The following is a 15083-nucleotide window of genomic DNA, read 5'->3' as shown; positions in this document are numbered from 1 at the left end:
CATCATGCATGAGAAAACAAACACAGAGATTAAGTTGGAAGATCTAACAACTGGCAGAGAATTTGAACCAAGGCACCCCGGTCGCAAAAACCAGTCTCTTAAACATTATACTACTGTCTCTTGGTTAGTAATAGATAATACTAGTAAATACCTCTTAAAGTGATTTGAGAATTAAATGTGTAAAATTAAATATGTAAAGTGCATAGAACAGTTTCTGACACATAATAAGAATTCAATAAATACTAGATATTTATGTCTCATCCTCATTTTCTAAAAATACAGGATCAGAAATTGAGATCTTAGAAAATTAGTAATCGTGGTTTCTGTAGTTATCGTAGTTAATAATAAAAAAAAGTGCTAATTAAAACCATATGTCATCTACTAAATTAGCAAAATGTTAAAATAATATCTAAAACTGGAACTCTTAGGCAAAATTTATTGGCATACCCTTTTAATGAACAATGTTTTCCAGAAACTTGAAAAAGTATATACACTTTTACTTGCTAACCCTCTTACTTCTTAGCTGGCAGCATATTCTGGGGGAAATAGAAAAGACTTTAGATCAGGTCATCCTGGTTTCAAATTCTGACTCAGGTAAAAATGAAAATACAAAGAGTTCCTTCCACATACTAGTTAAGTCATCTTGGTTCAGCTAGTCATTTCTCTGAGCAACATTTTCTCATCTGCAAACTGGGCATATTATGTAGCTAAGAAAAAACAGATTACATGAGATAACAAGGGTAAATTACACAGCAATTTGTATAGACTGAACATGTATTACTTGCTTTCCTTAAATATTTCGTTCATGAAATGAACCCAAGAAAATAACTCAAAAAAGGTGGCTATATACTATTTTTAACTTATAATAACCAACCTAAATATTCAATAAGGGAAATAAATGTATCAAGTTGCATTGATATGATAAAATCTTTATGCAGTTACTTATTGTAAATACAAAATATATGACAAAAGGAAAGGTCTTATGTAATTTATGTAATAGAATATTGAAATTATTTTATGATTACATTTATATATAAAAATTATGGAGCTAGATGACATGGAAAACAACTGTTTTACTAGATTTGTTTTCCTAGCTTCTACTATTGTTGAGAACATGTCATTTCTCTAATAATTTTTGATATCATTAATATCAAGTCACAAATACTTTTATCTGAATATTTCATCTGAGAATATCTAAAGTGCTCTGAAATTTATGTTTCGACCTGAGCTTCAAAGATCTTTCTTTAACTTGCACTTAATTCAGATGGTGCTAGAAGATCTGCTATAGAAAAAACCAGTACTTAAAAACTTTGAATTTTTAAACTTCTTATCATATATTCATTTAATAAATATTTACTGAACATTATTGAATAATTTTGTAGTTTCCAATAAGCTTGGACTATTTAAGCCTTTATCATTTCCTTTTTTCTATTCTTCCTTGTCACCCTAACAAACAATATCTATCAGTTTATTTAAATATTTGCTAACTTACAAAACTCCTTTAAAATTTGCTTAGCAACTCAGATAAATTAGATATCAATACTAAAAAACATTTTAAAATAAAATCCAGAAGTTATATATTTTGTCAGTTTTTTGGTGTTTTATTTTTGATATGTGGCTGTCATAATTTCTCTCACAAAATGCTCCAATTTTACTTCTGCAGAGCAAATCTTGAACTAGTTTTTAAAAAACTGTTTTGTTATATTTTTAGCTTTTTCAGGAATATTCTATACTCCCAAGAAGCAAAGATATACAGGGCTTCTATGAAAGAGAGAAAGAAGAAAGGTAGGAGAAAAGTAGAGAGGGAAAATATTCAAGATTTAGAGGTAAAACTGTATATACATTTTATGTAGGAAGATAAAGTGGGTCCTCAAATGTCAGATAGAAGGGCAAGTAGTGCTTTCATAGACAAGCCTTTCACTCATTGAAGACATGATTCAACATAAGATTCTATAAAGTGTGCCACATTCACACCAGTGCTAATGTGAAGAGAAGTCATCCACTGAGATCTCTTCACTAAGCTTGAAATATTCATTAAAGCCACATCAGCCTCTACAGGATACTAAAAAATAGCTTATGCAGGTGCATAGATATATCACATTAGATTGAGATGCTGACTTTTGATTGCTCATAATTCAGTTTGAAAATCCTGTCAAGAAGAAAGTTTTTCATTCATTGCCTGAGATAAAAGTGTTCAAAAGAAAAATAAAATGGAAACATACATCTTATTAGCACTTTTTACTTAGGGGAGGTTGCAATGAAAAAAGTTGGAAGAAAGTGAGTTTTCCCATGGAAATCTTCAAGAAATTATTTAGGTAGTTAAGAAGTAAATGACACTACTAAGTTCAAGCACAAAAATGGAAACACTGAGTCAGAAAAGGAAAAGAAAAGCTAATGCTGAATTTCAAATAAAATATCTAAAGCCTGATATTTTTAAGGAAGCTCTAAAAATTGACCACCTCGATGAAATGTCAGGATATGACCGGGGGATAAGTTAAATACAATCAACATGGGGGATAAGTAAAATACAATCAACAATCTTAAGGCATGACACACTTAACTTTAGAGGCAAAAGTCTCTATTGCAGTGTTACCCCTATCATAAATTTGTATGTATTCTATTTTTTATTTCAATCTATATCACCATCTGTAAAAAAAGCTTACATTAAAAACCTAATCTAGGGCTTCCATGGTGGCGCAGTGGTTGAGTCTGCCTGCCAATGCAGGGGACACGGGTTCAAGCCCTGGTCCGGGAAGATGCCACATGCCGCCGAGCAACTAAGCCCGTGTGCCACAACTACTGAGACTGCATGCCACAACTACTGAAGCCCACGCGCCTAGGGCCTGTGCTCTTCAGCAAGAGAAGTCACCTCAATGAGAAGCCCGTGAACCACAACGAAGAGTAGCCCCCACTCGCCACAACTAGAGAAAGCCCGTGTGCAGCAACGAAGACCTGATGCAGCCGAAAGTAAATAAATTTTTTAAAAAATCTACTCTAGGTAAACATGTGGCTGATTAAATTATCACACTAGCTTCCAATTTTGTACTTAAATTTTTTATTTATTTATTTATTTATTTTTGGCTGTGTTGGGTCTTCGTTGCTCTAGTTGTGGCGAGTGGGGGGTTACTCTTCGTTGTGGTGCACGGACTTCTCATTGAGGTGGCTTCTCCTATTGCGGAGCATGGGCTCCAGGCATGCGGGCCCCAGTAGTTGTGGCTTGCAGGCTCCAGAGTGCAGCCTCAGCAGCTGTGGTGCACAGGCCTAGCTGCTCCGCGGCATGTGGGATCCTCCCGGACCAGGGCTTGAACCCATGTCCCCTGCATTGGCAAGAGGACTCCCAATCACTGCGCCACCAAGGAAGTCCCCAATTTTGTACTTCTCGACTCAAAATGCTTTATCAGTCTTATTATTATAATGCTGGTATTGCACTCAATTATGAGAGAGCTGCACGAGTTCATGGAAAATGTGAATGGGTGCTGTTCAACTTGACAAATTAAGTTTGCTCATTTGAAACAAAAGAAAAAGATGCGAGAAATTTAAAAGTGGCAAGGAGATTTTCAGCCCTCATAATTCTTCTTCTAAGCTTAATTATTTCATTCTGAACTTGAAAGAGTCTAATTCATAATAAAAAGAGTCAGATGTAAGTGGAGAATGGAAGGCAAACGATAAGAATAGAGTGACAATTCTCTCCCCCTAAATTATCCCCCAAATATTATGGCTTAAGGTAAAACAGAAATGTTAATAACTGTCATTTCCCAAAACTTGACAAACCAAAAAGTACACACCACCCCATGTCCATGTCTCATCCTATTTTAAATGGAACAAAGTGACTTTCAGAGGCTGGGAAGTGCATAATTACATAGGCTGGAGTCTTTGGACTTTGATCATAATTATAGTGCTTTATCCATCCATCACTTGTTGCTTGAGGAGTATTCCTTGGTGAGTTCTTTAAAGGAGATAGAAACCCTGTCAGGACAAATTTGAGCTACAAAACAGCTAATCAAGAACTTGGCTCTCTTGACTTGAAACGGATTGAAAATTGCCACTTGAATCTCACAATCCATTTGGCTTTTAAGTAAAGTGAGAACATGAAGTCTGTCTTTGGAAAGGCACGTGGTCTCTGCTGTTCATACCACTTGGGGGTACCTTTTTACAAGTTTCAACTGGGACATTGGGTCCAAGTTTGTCTCACTGTCTCAAAATTGGGTGTGTATACAAACAAATCATCTGGTGTGCTTGATAAAAATGCTGCTGTTGCATTCCTTCCCCTCACCCTCAATTTCTCAGAGGGAGGCATCAGTGTAATTTAAACCTAAAATTAACTGGGAAACTTATACCACCAGAAGGCCTGCAGCTGTTTTTTCCTAAGAGTGGTCTGAGACGTACATGAATCAAAATTGTTTGTTTTTGTTTACTGTCCAATTCCGAAACTCCACCTGCACTTATCAAGTCATAGTCTCAGGGTATCGATGTAACAGCTCTGTGAATTTCTGACAGCATCAGAAGTGAATGTGTATATTACTGTATTTTCCTGAATCTGAATTTGGGCATCACAGTTTCAGTTACCTCCTAAGAGTCAAATGTATTTCGCTATGAAGAATTTTGAGAAACCTTAACAGATGCCACTAACCAAAGTCACCCTTCAAACTTGCTGCCTTCAGAGTGGGTGCTTTGCACTTGCAGTCCCCAGCCTGCATGTCCAGGGCCTTCTACCCTTCCTTGCACCTCACTGTAGTATTTCTTCTTCTTCTTTTTTTTATTTTTTAACATCTTTATTGGAGTATAATTGCTTTACAATGGTGTGTTCGTTTCTGATTTATAACAAAGTGAATCAGTTATACATATACATATATCCCCATATCTCTTCCCTCTTGCGTCTCCCTCCCTCCAACCCTCCTTATCTCACCCCTCTAGGTGGTCACAAAGCACCTAGCTGATCTCCCTGTGCTATGCAGCCGCTTCCCACTAGTTATCTATTTTATATCTGGTAGTGTATATATGTCCATGCCACTCTCTCACTTTGTCCCAGCTTACCCTTCCCCCTCCCTGTGTCCTCAAGTGCATTCTATAGTAGGTCTGTGCATTTATTCCCACCTTGCCCCTAGGTTCTTCATGACCATTTTTTAAAAATTCCATATATATGTGTTAGCATACGATATTTGTTTCTCTCTTTCTGACATACTTCACTCTGTATGACAGACTCTAGGTCCATCCATCTCATTACACATAACTCAGTTTCATTTCTTTTTATGGCAAAGTAATATTCCATTGTATATATGTGCCACATCTTCTTTATTCATTCATCTGCTGATGGACACTTAGGTTGCTTCCATGTCCTGGCTATTGTAAATAGACTTGCAATGAACATTGTGGTACATGACACTTTTTAAATTATGATTTTCTCAGGGTATATGCCCAGTAGTGGGATTACTGGGTCATATGGTGGTTCTATTTTTAGTTTCTTAAGAAACCTCCATAATGTTCTACATAGTGGCTGTATCAATTTACATTCCCACCAACAGTGCAAGAGGGTTCCCCTTTCTCCACACCCTCTCCAGCATTTATTGTTTGTAGACTTTTTGATGATGGCCATTCTGACTGGTGTGAGGTGATACCTCATTGTAGTTTTGATTTGCAGTTCTCTAATAATTAATGATGTTGAGCATTCTTTCATGTGTTTGTTGGCAATCTATACCTAGGAATAAACCTAGCTAAGGAGGCAAAAGGCCTGTATGCAGAAAATTATAAGACATTGATGAAAGAAATTAAAGATGATACAAATAGATGGAGAGATATACCATGTTCTTGGATTGGAAGACTCAATATTGTGAAAATGGCTATACTACCCAAAGCAATCTACAGATTCAATGCAATCCCTATCAAACTACCACTGCATTTTTCACAGAACTAGAGCAAAAAATTTCACAATTTGCATGGAAACACAAAAGACCCCGAATAGCCAAAGCCATCTTGAGAAAGAAAAACGGAGCTAGAGTAATCAGGCTCCCTGACTTCAGACTCTACTACAAGGCCACAGTAATCAAGACAGTATGGTGCTGGCACAAAAACAGAAATATAGATTATTGGAACAGGATAGAAAGGCCAGAGATAAACCCATGCACATATGGTCACCTTATCTTTGATAAAGGAGGCAAGAATGTACAATGGAGAAAAGACAGCCTCTTCGATAAGTGATGCTGGGAAAACTGGACAGCTACATGTAAAAGAATGAAATTAGAACACTTCCTAACACCATACACAAAAATAAACTCAAAATGGATTAAAGACCTAAATGTAAGGCCAGACACTATTAAACTCTTAGAGGAAAACATAGGCAGAACACACTATGACATAAATTATAGCAAGAACCTTTTTGACCCGCCTCCTAGAGAAATGAAAATTAAAACAAAAATAAACAAATGGGACCTAATGAAACTTAAAAGCTTTTACACATCAAAGGAAACCATAAACAAGACGAAAAGACAGCCCTCAGAATGGAAGAAAATATTTGCAAATGAAGCAACTGACAAAGGATTAATCTCCATAATTTACAAACAGCAGCTCAATATCAAAAAAACAAACAATCCAATCCAAAAATGGGCGGAAGACCTAAATAGACATTTCACTGTAGTATCTCTATGTGTGAAGTCCTTCTTTGGATTCCCTGAGGTCTAGGATGGTATCTTACTCATACCTTCTATCTTCCCCACTCAGCACCAAGAAAATAAATAAACTCATGGAATACTGTAGTTAAACAAACAAATCAAAACACAGTTTTAGTTTCCATACCTACAATTTGAGGATAAAAATCCGTTATGTGGTGAATTCGTTTCCTATTGCTGCTGTAACTAGTTACTACAAACTCATGGCTTAAACCAACTCAAATGTATTATCTCACAGTTCTATAGGTTGGAAGCCTGATACAGATCTCACCAGGCTGAAATCAAGGTGTTGGCAGGACTGTGTTCCTCCTGGTGGCTGTAAAGGAAAATGTGCTTCCTTGTCTTTTCCAGCTTCGAGAGACAGCCAGCCTTCCTTGGCTCCTGATGCTCTTCTATGTTCAAAATCTGTTGAGTCTTTTCTCACCTCACATCACTTTTATTCTTTCTCTACCTCCCACTTCCACTTAAGGACTCTTGTGATTACATTGGGTTCCACATGGATAGTCCAAGATAATCTACCTATTTTAAGGTCGGCTGATTAGCAGCTTTAATTCCATCTGCAGCCTAATACCCCTTTGCTGTGTAAGTTAACATATTCACAGGTTTGGGGCATTAGGACGTGGCTATCTCTGGAAGCCATTATTTTGCTTACCATACCTGCCGCAGTGGATCAGCTATGTAATGTGTTGAATAACACTTTGTTAATCATAAAGTTCTATACAGATCTAATAAAATGTTATGTTCTGTGGTAGAAATAGCACTGAACAGGGAAGAGACTTGAATTCTAGACTTGGTTCTGCTACTATTTTTGTGTGTGTGATTTTGGGCAAATCACTTAACTTCTCTAAGTTTTTAGATTTCTTAATTCTAAAGCAGAAGAATTGGAACAAGTCAAGATCATGTCAAGACTCATAATCATCTTTGTGCTTAATTTAAAGATGATATAGAGCAAAATGGAACTTAAGGTATGCCTCCATGAGGACAAAATTGTCACTGGGAAGGAATTTCCAGTTCACTGTTGTGCCATACCCACAAGAGTAGAGCTGAGCAATACCCTAAGGGGATGCATTTCAGACTTTGTTTGGGTTAATATTTAATTCTCAATCTCTTAGTGTGAACAGTTGGCCAGAAGTTGTTATCCCTACTCACCTCATGAAGAAACTTTGATTTAGATAGCTCAAGCGATTTTATGAAGGTCACATAATCAATGAGTGGTGGAGTTAAGACTATTGGATAATAGTCTTTTGACAAGTCCTATGTGCCCTCAGCTGACACACTTCCCTGCCTCTCTGCCATTGAAATGCATTCACAGCTTAGGAGCGGCATACAGAATTATAATACATCATACTTTTGGCTAACTACAGTGGGTCATAAAGGTCTTTTGACATGTATTCTTGTGAAAATTATAAGGGTTGGAGGCAGATTTTTCTTGACTACAATTGGTGGCTACATTAGTCCCTGCTGATAAACTGTACCTTTGTATTTCTTTATGAACCAGCTCTTCCTGTCTTCTGCCTTGCTTCATTTTGAGTACTGACATAACAGCCTACACAGACTGCAGCATGTCAGCTCATTCCTTTCAGTCAAACAAAGAAACTTAGTGATTCTGGAGCTAGCTAAAATTAATGGATTAGCCTTATTAAAAACTGGCCTGGGGCTTCCCTGGTGGCGCAGTGGTTGGGAGTCCGCCTGCCGATGCAGGGGACACGGGTTCGTGCCCCGGTCCGGGAAGATCCCACGTGCCGCGGAGTGGCTGGGCCCGTAAGCCATGGCCGCTGAGCCTGCGCGTCCGGGGCCTGTGCTCCGCGCAACGGGAAGGGCCACAACAGTGAGAGGCCTGCGTACCGCAAAAAAAAAAAAAAAAAAAAAAAAAAAAAAAAAAAAAAAAAAAAAAAAAACTGGCCTGCTCCTTGAAATGGATGGATACATCCTTAATTGGCATCAGCAATTATATATATATATTTTTTTTTTTTTTTTTTTTTTTTTTTGCGGTATGTGGGCCTCTCACTGTTGTGGCCTCTCCCGTTGTGGAGCACAGGCTCCGGACGTGCAGGCCCAGCGGCCATGGCTCACGGGCTCAGTTGCTCCGCGGCATGTGGGATCTTCCCGGACCAGGGCACGAACCCGTGTCTCCTGCATCGGCAGGCGGATTCTCAACCACTGCGCCACCAGGGAGCCCAGCAATTATATTTTTAAATGTTATATCAATTTTCGAAGTTTCCATGTGCACATAAACAACACTATGGGCACCTTTTTCATGTGTTTTTCTACTGGGTATGATCCTGGGAGGAAAAAGAGCATTTGAAAAAAGAGCAGTTGGAGATAGTTTAATAAAGGGACTATGGATGAAGGGAGAAGAAATAGGGTATGGCTTTTTGGAGTTAGCAGTGTTTAGAAATGGTTACCACTCCTATGCTCGAAGGAAAAGGAGAGGAGAGAGCAGTTACTTAAACTCAAGATGTCTGGAACTGTGGTAAGAGCCCCTACAGGACCTGCAGCCTTTAGTAGAAAACCTAGCAGAACAGCAGGGAAACATATATCCCAAAGTCACTCTCCTCCTTCCCTTCGATCTCCTGCTAGAGGTGCCCACTGGTTGAACCCAAGAGGAAACCAGAGGAGAAAGGAACTGTCAATGCAATCTTCATAAGTCAGCTTCCTGGGATTCAGAAAAAGAAGGATGTAGGGTGGATGTGGAGCAGCAAGTGGAAGACACTCAACACAGAACGACATCTGTCTTTATGCGATTGTATTTGACAAATAAAATGATCCTCCATTGTAAGTTCACTGTCACCCACGCCCCTCCTCCTCCTTTTGGGATATATTTAGAAAATACAGTTAATAAAGTTGACCTTTAAGCTAGTAAAGCATAAAATTCACAATCAATATGTAATTTACACAGGAAATACTTCTTACTCATCCATACAGTACTTTAACAGTTCAAGCTTCCTTTGAGTAGAGGGTGACTGAAAAAAAAATCCTCAAAATCATTTTACAAGTGGTTCAAATAGTAATATGTTTTACTTTCTCTTATTTTTAGTCCTCAGCTATCACAGTGTTTCAAAATTTAATCTGGATTCCTTTTTATCATTTTAACTGGTTTATTTTCAAAATGGTATTTGGAGGATTTTAATCTGTCTTTTAGAATTACTTGGTTAAAGAGATTTATGTTAAAAACTAGGTGGCAATTCTAAAAACTAAAGGGTGCAAGAAGACCCAAATTATAACCCAAACCATAAATTAACAAAAGTTTAACTTGTAAAATGTTAAATTTTAGATTCATTTTGAATATTTACTAACAAAAAGTAAACAGAACACATTGCATATGGTTTTAATTTATAAGGAAACTGTATCTTTACCCTTTGGCTCTTGTTTATTGATTTTGCATAACTTCATCAATTTTTGTTAAAATTAAGTTAGCAATAAAATGACAAAACTTGTGATTTGTCCACCTTCTCTTCTTCTTGTAATGGTCAATAGCATCAAAGGGGAAATCCAAGCTCTATAGCTTAAGTACTGTTTTGATTTTCAGAGAAGTTTTTGTAAAGACTAGAGTAAATTAGCATCCACATCAGAGCACAGCTAAATACATAATGTGTCAATATGTTCAGGTGCAAAAGAAAAAATAACAGAGGGTGAAATCTCAATTTTAACTGAGAGAATGATCACCATCATACTTTGAAATGTATATTAAAATTGGCTTTTGGGGAATGGCATTAACATTCAGTAGTAAATGATAATAGCAGCTCTCATTTATTCTATTTCTTGATAAAAATAAATTTATGCATTAAGGTAGCTTAGAGTTAAAAATAACAAGAAATCCTGTTCTTTCCTTTTTTGAAAATTCTCTTTTATAATTTCTTTCTAAAGACAAGGTCAGGAAAAAGACAAATTTAACTATGTAGATGACTATGATTATGGAATGATTAAATTTGGTCTTACTTAAAATAGATTTTGTAAACTGAGAACTGCAAGGGTTGTCTGCTTAGAAAAACCAGCTCAAACTCATTCACTCCTTAGGCATCAAAGAGAATATTGTTTCATTCTTGCTTCAACAATATATAGTATTATAGATTTCTTATAGTGATATCCCACCTATTCATTCATTCATTTATTCACTAAGTAGTCTAGACAGAAAAATGGTAATAATTCAGTCCTTGAAATATCTGACAAAGCAGTTAAAATATATGAGGCAAATATATGTTATTAAATATATAAGTACTATAAAGTTCAAGAAATAAACGCTACAGCTATATTTTACTCATTTTTGTATTTCCAGTGCCTTGCACAGAGTAGATGCTCAGCAACAAACATTTTTCTTTCGTTTACTTGCGGATTAAGTTTTTATTACAAATGGAAAGTACATAATCTTGCCTAAAACAATTTATTTGGCAAATAAATATTTCCTGACCACCCTGCACCACCATCTCACAGCTCCCCAACATGCCCCCCCTTCCCCCAAAGTGACAGTCACCATGATTAAAGTGCAGGGATTCAGCAAAATTTAAAATATGTTTAAAGTACTATTATTATTTTAAATTTTACAATCTGACAAAAACTGAGGTGATATTTGCTCCATGAATTAGCCAGTTTCTGGGACACTCCGAAAAGCAATTTGCTCATGTATTTATATTTACAGGCTTCCCTCATCAATCACTAGAAATACCTCTGGACAGAGGTGTACATGATTGACATGCGGGTTGCTAGTCAATAGAAAAAAATTTCTTCCAGAGCTGAGATAGATCCATGTACCTACTTTAAAAAAGATGCCATCAAGGGAAGCGTTATACAGCACATGTTTCATCACAATTATCCTCTTAGAAATATTATTTCGAAGATTTTATTAAAGTAGAAAATTTTGAGGCTGGAAAAAATTTTCAGAACTAGAAAATCTTTAGTGTTTTGCTTTTTATCCACCCACTCCCCAACTCCAATGAAATCTTATGTAAGAATGTGAACTCTAGAGCCATTCATTTTTGCTACTATTGTTCATGGCACACAGCAAGGCAGGAATCAAATCACCATTCATATTTCCCATTTCAACCTGGAGGACCACAAACTTGCTTCCTCTCTCTCTTTCCTTTTTCTTCCTTTCTTTTCTTACTTTGTCAACCATTCCATTTACATTTCTCTCTTACTTTTCCTCTTCTGCTGTCTCACACAGCCCACCAAAAATCTCATAGGAAAAGAAGCTACGTCTACATAGTCCACATTAATGTTTACAAGGTGACAAATCTTATTAATGAAAAAAGATCACACAGTTTCCTTAACTGCCTGAGCAATGTGACCGTGAGTCCTGGCCAGAGAGCCCACTGGGCTGCTGGGATGAGGCTCTAATAGGCACCATGGTGAATGGCAAGTTAACCCCTTTGGAACCACACCGTTTTCAGCAATCAGAGGACCTCCCTCATTAGTCTCAGAAAGTAAAGTATGAAATTCCAACATCAAATCTCATGCTGTTAAATTAACAACATCACACTGCTACATACGACTTGAATATCTCCCATAACTTTATGACTGGAAAAACACTGTTCAGATTTCATTTACCAGTTTAAAAATAGCAAACTCTAATTTGAAACACACACACACACACAGACAAACACACACACACACACACACACACACATCGTGCATGCTCACTAATATTCCCTCTTAGTGCTAGGCAAACGTTCCTTCCTATAAACAGAAATAAAATTGAGTATAATTGTTAAGTTTTAAAAGTCAGATTTGTCAAAAGATGATGTTTGTTATGAAACAAATCAAGAAGAAAATATGTCACAGAGCCAAAATGACAAGCCACGATCTCTTTGGTATAACAATGGTTATTTATCTATTTTTAAGGTATAAATCAAAATTATTCTGTGTTTCTTTGGACTTGAAGATCATCCACAGACTATTCTATTCCTGTCCAATGAAATGTCTTCTTCTTGGGTTGGTGAGTGCTGATCCAGGCAAATAGCAGATTTTAAACATTTTAAAATGGTGTGACCATTTTTTAAGAAACCATGGGAAGATGGTCTACAACCTTTGTTACTTTGTACATCCAGATAGGAGCTAAAAAAGAAAACTAGAAGAGATGCCCACAGACCACTTTAAGTCCACAGAAAGTGCAAAATAATATCACTGTGCTCATAAACAAAGAGAGGCTGCTCTTTGTACACAGCAGAAACACTCATCATAAACAAGGCACTCCAATTAAGTTTTGATAGAAGTTACGTCACGTTTAAACTCACCGCTGGATGTAAGGGTCGGGACAGTACTGTAGGGTGGCACACCGTGAAGTTTCAAAATTCATTTCCTTCAACTCTCTTTGATATCAACAAATGGAGAACAGTATTATAACATATACACATATACCTGTGTATACATAGATATAAAGCCAGAAGGCTAAAAGCAATAGGGTCAAATGCTATCAGACATAGACGTGTAGACACTTCCCCCCTTCACACACATTTGCAAAGAGGCGGAGCGTTTCTTGATTTGAGCCAATGAGATTCATCAAGGGACTAAAACATCAGAAACAGTCGAATCTTACCAGCTGGGCATCCTCTCTAAAGTTGTTCTTCCCCCTCTACCACGGCTTTAGAGTCCTTGTCGTATAGTGGCCACACTTGTTGGCAACTTGGAGTCATCTCTGAACTTCTGGTCTCTCTGGTGATTGGATGCTGGCATGAATGGCATCAGAGTTTAATTTCAGCAGCCTGGACTTTCACAACAGAACAAGAGCTAATGAGTGTCCACCCTGCTCCAGCTAATTAATGTTTCCTTGTCTCTGCATACTGATTTGATTTGAGGGCTTCTGTAACTGCTTCTAGAACTAAACATTTCACAGAGCTGCTTAGGAAGTTGTTTTGTTTTTTTTCTTCATCTCCACCTCCACCCCCCCCTTCCCCCCACCCTTCATTCTCCCTTTCAGCCAACCGCCTGTTGTGGTCACAATCTCAAATAGCAAAGACAGGGAAATTCCTTGATTATATTTAACCTAGAACTCACTCTTCGTCTCAACTAAAAGAGATACCCATTCACATCCCCTTAGCTTTGCTTTCCCTAAATTAAAAAAAAATAATAACCTTTACTGAGTTTTTCAAATATCCTACCTCAAACACACACACACACAATTTTCTTAAAGTAATATTAAAATGGAAAATAATACACTATTTTCAACTATTTTAAAGCTTACAAAATTATTTCAAATTGCCTGTTACTGAAAACATTCGAGTTCTTTCCATCTCTCTCAGTCTCTCCCACTCTCTTTTTTATGTCATTGTTTTTGCTGGTTTTGGTTTTGCTTTGGCTCGAGCTACTTTGGAGTAAAACTGTTAACTTGTTCATATGTCCACAAATTAATATAATATCAAAAAATGTACATACAGAATAATTCACTTCCTTTCTCAATACAGGCTGTAAACCTATCATGGTTTTGTGGATTTGGATATTGAATGAAATATGTTTCAGAAGCTAAATTAAAATAGACTCCAACAGAAAAAAAAAAAAAAAAAACAGCGGGCCCAAGTGTCACTAACATGGCAAGTTCATAACCTCCTTTCACCCCCAACCATAGGTTACCTGTAAGTTGGTGACATCAGAAGTTGTCAAAGTTGTAAGATAATCTAAAGTCATTTCCAGAGCAATTTGACATCTCCTTCTGAGAAATTTTGGTTCAAAATATGTTTCATAAAAATATTTTATTTATTACTTCAGCCAGGATAGAAGGGAGAAGCTATTTAAAACTCCACATTCTCTTCCTTACTTAGCCTGAGAGTGTCTAACATCTGTGAATTGTGAAATTCACAAATATGCCGGCCTGAGCCCCAGCCAATTCAAACAGCTTGTTCTACAAAATGGGAAATTTGAGGGAAGATCATTTTACTAATTAATTATAGATTTGTTAATTGGAGTTAAAGTGTTTGGCTTTATTCCCTGCTATTAGCAAATACAGATGACCGGAGTATATAAAGTTCTTAAATTAAAAATACTCAATTTGAGCAGTTTGAGCATGGCCAAGTCCCATCAAGTGCCTGGCCTTTCCCATTTATAAAATGAGAGGTGAAATAATGATCTCTAATGCAGTGCTTCTCAAATGTTGATGCACCTGCGAGTCACCTGGAAACTTTGTTAATGCAGATTCTAGTTCAGTAGGTCTGGGGTGAGGCCTGACTCTGTACTTCTCACAAGCTCCCAGCTGCTGCTGGTCCTTGCATCACACTTTGAGGAGCAAGACCTAGTGCTCTTTTCAGGCCCGCTTTTTTTTTTTTTTTTTTTTCGTTGCAGAGCACAGGCTCAGGACATGCAGGCTCAGCGGTCCTGGCTCACAGGCCCAGCCACTCCGCGGCATGTGGGATCTTCCCGGACCGGGGCACGAACCCGTGTCCCCTGCATCGGCAGGCGGACTCTCAACCACTGCGCCACCAGGGAAGCCCAGGC

At 37.4% G+C, this 15083-nt stretch overlaps 1 protein-coding gene across 18 annotated transcripts in view; it reads right to left on the bottom strand.

Moving 5' to 3' along the window:
• The window catches only part of TP63 (tumor protein p63), a 227897-nt gene extending 213600 nt beyond the window's left edge, over window positions 1-14297 (bottom strand). For 8 of the 18 annotated variants that reach the window (XM_067034214.1, XM_067034217.1, XM_067034220.1 and 5 more), the window contains exon 1: window positions 13195-13476. In XM_067034214.1, coding sequence (XP_066890315.1) covers window positions 13195-13205 — 11 coding nt within the window. In that variant the 5' untranslated portion in view covers window positions 13206-13476. Of the gene's footprint in view, window positions 1-12892; window positions 13094-13194; window positions 13500-14225 lie in introns of those variants that run through there. The other 10 variants (XM_067034218.1, XM_059065688.2, XM_067034215.1 and 7 more) reach the window with 9 other exon arrangements.
• Between the last annotated feature and the right edge of the window lie 786 nt (window positions 14298-15083).

Source organism: Kogia breviceps, chromosome 5, assembly GCF_026419965.1.
Source record: "Kogia breviceps isolate mKogBre1 chromosome 5, mKogBre1 haplotype 1, whole genome shotgun sequence".
Classification (NCBI taxonomy): Eukaryota; Metazoa; Chordata; class Mammalia; order Artiodactyla; family Physeteridae; genus Kogia; species Kogia breviceps.
This window is presented reverse-complemented; position numbering and strand designations above follow the sequence as displayed.